At 57.2% G+C, this 5,651-nt stretch overlaps 1 protein-coding gene across 1 annotated transcript; it reads left to right on the forward strand.

Annotated features, from left to right (window-relative positions):
• Nucleotides 1–487: 487 nt before the first annotated feature.
• Nucleotides 488–2,792, forward strand: LOC117191702 (fibrous sheath CABYR-binding protein-like). The gene is made up of 3 exons (XM_033396498.1): nucleotides 488–767; nucleotides 873–2,426; nucleotides 2,728–2,792. Exons 2-3 carry the CDS (start codon nucleotides 881–883, stop codon nucleotides 2,790–2,792), a joined length of 1,611 nt encoding a protein of 536 aa, XP_033252389.1. The 5' UTR covers nucleotides 488–767; nucleotides 873–880.
• Nucleotides 2,793–5,651: the final 2,859 nt, after the last annotated feature.

Raw genomic sequence — 5,651 nt, forward strand, 5'->3', positions numbered from 1 at the left:
AAGCTTGCCGTTCCTGCGGGAGTTAAGCCTACAAAATTCAAACTACATCGACGACCTGAACGAGACGGTGACGATAAGGAGCGCCGCCTCCTATTTGTTCACCCTCGTCGTCGCCATCCCTCTCTGCGCCATCATCTGGGTGCTATACCGCCGCCTCAAATCCCAAGGCCTTCGGAACGAGCATACAGCACGAGACGTGGAGGCCGCCCCCCGTAACCCCCCGGCCAATGACGAACCGGCCAGAACAACAGAGACGGCGCACGGTACTGTCGCCCCCGGCAGAGCCTTCCCGCGGCGATACATGCCCAGAGGCCGGCCGAGCCCAGCGATAAGAGCTGGCCCTACACCCGGCCCATCGGCGCCCGAAATCCGATCGGAGCCCGCGTGCGACGCATAGCTGCGCTGCCCGTAAAACGGAAGTTACGAAGAGAAAAGACGACGAAAATGAAACAACCAAAAAAAAAAAAATAAATAAAATAAAGAAAGAACGAAAAAAAAATATATAAATGTCAATTCGGCAGATTCATGCATTACACTCATTACACACATTCATAAACCCATGCCCCAAACGTCCATAATCGTCCCACGGATCCATTTACCATAGCTTAGATTACAGAATTGCAAGCCCGCTGACGCCGGCTCCCGTGAGTCGCGCTGTCAGCGGAGGGAAATGCATGACGTTAGAAATACAAGAAATAAGTCAGATTCCGAACGCCGAGCGAGCTATGTGATTTGATCAAACCCTTTAATACAAGAACCAAAACAATGTAAGTTTTCGTCACGCCCCCTGGGAGGCCCTAGAATTAAGAAGATTAAAGCAGATTAAAAAGAAAATAGACACTCTCCCCCTCCCCGAACTCTACGCACCGAAGAACCAGCCATGAACGCCACCGAGAACACCCCAGCTAAGGCGCACCAGAGAGCCGCTGCATCAGCAGAGTCACCCGAAGTCGTAGACCTCACGGATTTCTCCGACGCCGAGGAACCGGAGTCCGCCCCGCAGCCAGGAGTAGCCGAAGAACCCCACACCTCCGATGGGGACATATACGCGGATATGGAGCTAGACGCCGACGAGGCAGGGCCAGCGGACCACGAGGGTCCCCGAAACAGCCCCCCACTGTTCTCCCGCCGACCATCCAGGTTCCGTCGAGAGAACCTGTGGTCGCCGCCGCCGTCTAAACGACGAGCCGAGCCCTGCTCCCCGGAGTCCGCCGCCAAGGCGGACGAGGAAGCCGCCCCGAAGCCAGGAGTAGCCGAAGAACCCCACACCTCCGATGGGGACATGTACGCAGATATGGAGCTAGACGCCGACGAGGCAGGGGCAGCCGACCACGAGGGTCCCCGAGACAGCCCCCCGCGGTTCTCCCGCCGACCATCCGGGTTCCGTCGAGAGAACCTGTGGTCGCCGCCGCCGTATAAACGACGAGCCGCGCCCTGCTCCCCGGAGCCAGGGTCACCGTCATTCGAAGAGGAGTTCGAAGATGCCGGTTCTAGCCAGCACAGCTTTCCGGAACCAGAGACGCCATCATACGCGCCGATGTTCGAACAGGAGTTTGAAGATGCCGGTTATCACCAGCGCCGCGATCCCCGAACCGGCCGTGGCATTTACCGCCCCGAGAGGGGGCTGGAGCGTTACACACCGAAACCATACAACGCGTACTACCACGACGGGGAGAGCGAAGAGGAGGAACCCTACGGTCGGCAATTCATAGCCGAAACAGAGACCTTTCACCACACGGTCACGCCATGGGGGTTACGCGTCACGCGTAACCACCAGATGTCCGTAGACGTCTTTGTCCCTCCCGGCCGGAATGTCAACGCGTTCTTCAGGACATTCCGAGAAGCCCCGGAACCAATCGACTACCGCTCCGAACCGGCCGCCCCAGCCAGGGCAAGCCCCCCGCACGCCCAAGCGCGACCGCCAACGCCCGCATCGGATCCTCCCCGACGCCCCAATCCTCCAGAAGAGTCAGCGGCGACCACACCAACGCACGCCGAAGCGCCCCACGCGGAGGCAGCGCAAGGCCCTCCCACTGAATGGCCCACCTGGGCTACAGAAGAGGGAAACGCCGCTCCGGTTCGACAAGCGGAGCTGACCGAACCGGAGGAGCAGTGGGAAACGGGGCCGGACAGCGGGTACCCCACCATGACCCTACGGAGGGTAAAACAACCCGTTGCGGAGGAGACGGCGCCGACCCCCCAAACTGGGGAGTGGGAAGGACAAGACCAGTTGCTTGTGGACTGCGACTTGGATGAAATACTACGATTTCTTCAAGACGAATCTACGCGGGAGGGGCAAAGTCCAGCGGACTTCTCCCTGATCGAAGAGCTGAACCAGCCCACCCAGTGGGTAATCGCGCCGGCAGATTGGCAGGTCAACATCCCAGGCCGAATCCTACCGGCGGGCCTGGAATCGGAGAGGCTCCGTTTCCGAAGCTGGTCCTGGGATCAGTGCTACCGGGTCCACAAGCGATCCCGGGCCGCGCCTGTCTGCGTCGACCTCCTCCCGGAAGAAAGGGGGGGGGGGGGTGTAACGAACCTTAGGAAGGTTCGTCACAGCGCGCTACATCGCGGCATCGTCACCGCCTCATTTTTCCCCTTTTTATATCTCCAGTTTCCCTTAAATATATCGTTACTTAGCCTTAAGAACAGAGAATGCATACGATAAATGTACCACCAATAAAGAAACTCATTCCCCATACCTTTTCTCCTACCGTTTCACGACAGCCAATCCCACATTCTCGTACCAACACATTACCCCCACCTCTAACGAAAAGCTCCCGAAGCACTGACAATTAGCCGGTAAGAACGCCCCCCACACCAACACATTGCCCCGCGTTTAGCCATAAGCTCCCGAGACACGAACCGTTAGCCGGTGACAACTCCCCACCGGGCCAACACATTACCCCCACCTCTAAACTTAAGCTCCCGAAGCACAGACTAGCCGATAAGAACCCCCACCCCTTCCCTTCGCGGCTTCGGGACGCTCCGCGAAGCGGCAGCCAATCCGAAGCCGACGAAGACACGTAGATACTGATAAGTTAGAGATCGGCGGCAGCGAAGTTTTCCCGGGCGCGCAAGCGCCGAGCAGACTTCACTTACGCGGAGACCCAGCGAAGTTTTCCAGAGCGCGCAAGTGCCGAGCAGACTTCACTTACGCGGAGACCCGGGCTGAGAATAGACGTTGTCCCGCGTGACAACTAAGATACAAGTTAAGAATCCTTCCGGGAACGTGACGAAACAACAAAAAATATTCAATGAAACAAATTACCTGTATAACCAGCAAGCTAATAAATCATTATTGTAACGAGAACCAACCCCGTGTAAGTCATTTTTGGGGATCCAAACCCCTCCCCGGTCACCCTTACCAACAACTACTCGCCAGCGAGCCACACTCACCTCCACTAACCCCCGATCAATCCTCGAAACCCCCCCTCACGCAGGTGTGACACGCCCTTCGCCCCTCTCTCGACCCCCACAGGTGTGACTCGCCCTGTGACCCCTCTTTCCCGACCCACGCAGGTGTGCCTCGCTCCGCGCCTTTCTTCTCGACCCTCACGTCCGCCCAGTAAGACGAGCCGACCCCCCTTTCGGAGTTCCTGCGAACTACAAATTTCTTGTAGGAAGACCCCTGGACAGGACTGAGCTTACCTCAGCCTGGAAGAGGAGACATTACAGCAGATTGGTCTGTACGCCGATGGATCGTCTGCTGGCTTGTTGCCTTTGGGCAGCAGAATTAGACGCTGCCTCTTCCATCGTTTTGGGAATGTTCCCTCCCTGAGGCAACTGTTGAAAGTCTCCGCAAAGGGTTCCGGTCGGGTGGCCACCGCGAGCTTTAGGGCCTTGTTGGGTATTCCATCCGGCCCTGGTGCCTTCCGGTCGCCAACTCTCCTGGTTGCTTCTATGACCTCCAGTGTAGATACTGGCTCGTATGGTGGTTCCTCCTGGTCCAGGTTAGTTTCTTCCTTCTGCGGGTGCCTGGGGAACAGCTCTGTCACAATCCTATGCAGCAGTTGCGGGCACGTCGGGGTAGGAGTGCTTATTCCTCTGATCCTTTTGGTGACTACTTTATAAGCAGTACCCCAGGGGTCTATCTCCGCTTCGTCGCATATGTGGCGGAAGCAGTCGCTCTTACTCTTCTTGATGGCCACCTTCAGCACGTGTTTTGCCGTGCGAAATTCCTCTTGCCTGGTTTCGAAGGCGTAGCGGCCTCTCGCTCTTTGGGCACGCCGTCGCGCTCGGAGACAAGCCCTTCTAAGCTCGCCTATTTCCTGCGTCCACCAGTAGCAAGGTCTTCCTCGTAGAGACGGCTTCCTCCTTGGCATGGACTGGTCGCATGCGTCGGCTTTCCTCTGCGTCAGTTCCCGTGCCGCTTCCTCCGCTGAGATACCAGCTAGGTTCCACTCGTGTTGCCTGAAGGAGTCCGAGAAGGCTGCGACGTCCAGTAGGCTATCCTTCCACTTTGACCCCGTTGTTTTTGGCTTCCTGGGGACTCTGTTGCGCTGTCCGAGCTCAAAGTGTATCGCCTGGTGGTCGCTAAATGTGAATTCGTCACCCACTCTCCAGGTGGAATGTCTACATAGCGAACTGCTAAGGAAGGTCAGATATATTATTGAGGATCTTCCCGCCCTGCAGAAGGTCATCTTTTTCCCGTCGTTTGCCAGTCCGACGTCGAGAGACGAGAACTGCTCCAGTAGGCAGTACCCTCTTGCGTTGGTCTCTTTGCTGCCCCATTCGACGGCCCACGCATTAAAGTCCCCTGCGATGACGAAGGGTGTCCTCCCACGAGTGTCTTCCACAATGTGTTCCAACATAGTTTGGAAACGCGACAGGTCTCAACTCGGCGGTGCCTAACAACTCTAGAAAGTTACACCCTTGAGTCTAGCTCTTACAAAGCCCTCCTTTGACGAATCCACATCGAGCGGCGGGGTCTCGACGCCCCAGATCGCGGCCTTCCTGCACTTACTTTGTGCCCAACCGCTGCCTGGCACCGGTTTGTATGGTTCGCATACGATGACCACGTCCGGTTTCCTCTCCCTGGCGTCTTGGCTCAGTAGTGCCTGTGCCGCCTCGCAGTGGTTAAGGTTCAGCTGCATGCACCTCATCCTATTCTCTTTGCAAGTGCCTGTCTAAAGAGGGGGCACCTGCCGCTTCCTGCGATATGCCTCCAATCCTCCTTCTTTCCCTTGCAGAACATGCACTGGGGGTCCTTGTCGCAGTCTTTTGCAAGGTGGTCCTCCTTCCCGCATTTCCGGCACAGCTTAGAACGATCTACATCGCTCCTACACTGTCTGGCCATGTGGCCGAACTCCATGCAGCGGAAGCATTTGGTGACGCTGACCCTTTCCCTAAGTCTGCCTCTTACCCAGCCGACCTTCAGTCCTCCTATTTTGAGTGCCCTGCGGGCGTCCTCTGTCGGAAGTCGGACAGTTGCAATCTGCGTCTGTCCGTACCCTCTCCTTATTGATATGTCGTCCAGTGCCACGTTTGCCAACTGGACCTGGGACATGAGGGCGTCCCTTATCTCCTCCTTGGTGGTAACCTCGTCCAAGTCGCTGCATTCAACCATGACTCGCTGTTGGAGGGCGCGGACCTCTGCTGCGTCCCCTAGCGACTCGCCGACCAGACTCTGGAAGGACGAGGTTTCCTCT

This window comes from Drosophila miranda (genome assembly GCF_003369915.1).
Source record: "Drosophila miranda strain MSH22 chromosome Y unlocalized genomic scaffold, D.miranda_PacBio2.1 Contig_Y1_pilon, whole genome shotgun sequence".
In the NCBI taxonomy this organism is placed as follows: domain Eukaryota; kingdom Metazoa; phylum Arthropoda; class Insecta; order Diptera; family Drosophilidae; genus Drosophila; species Drosophila miranda.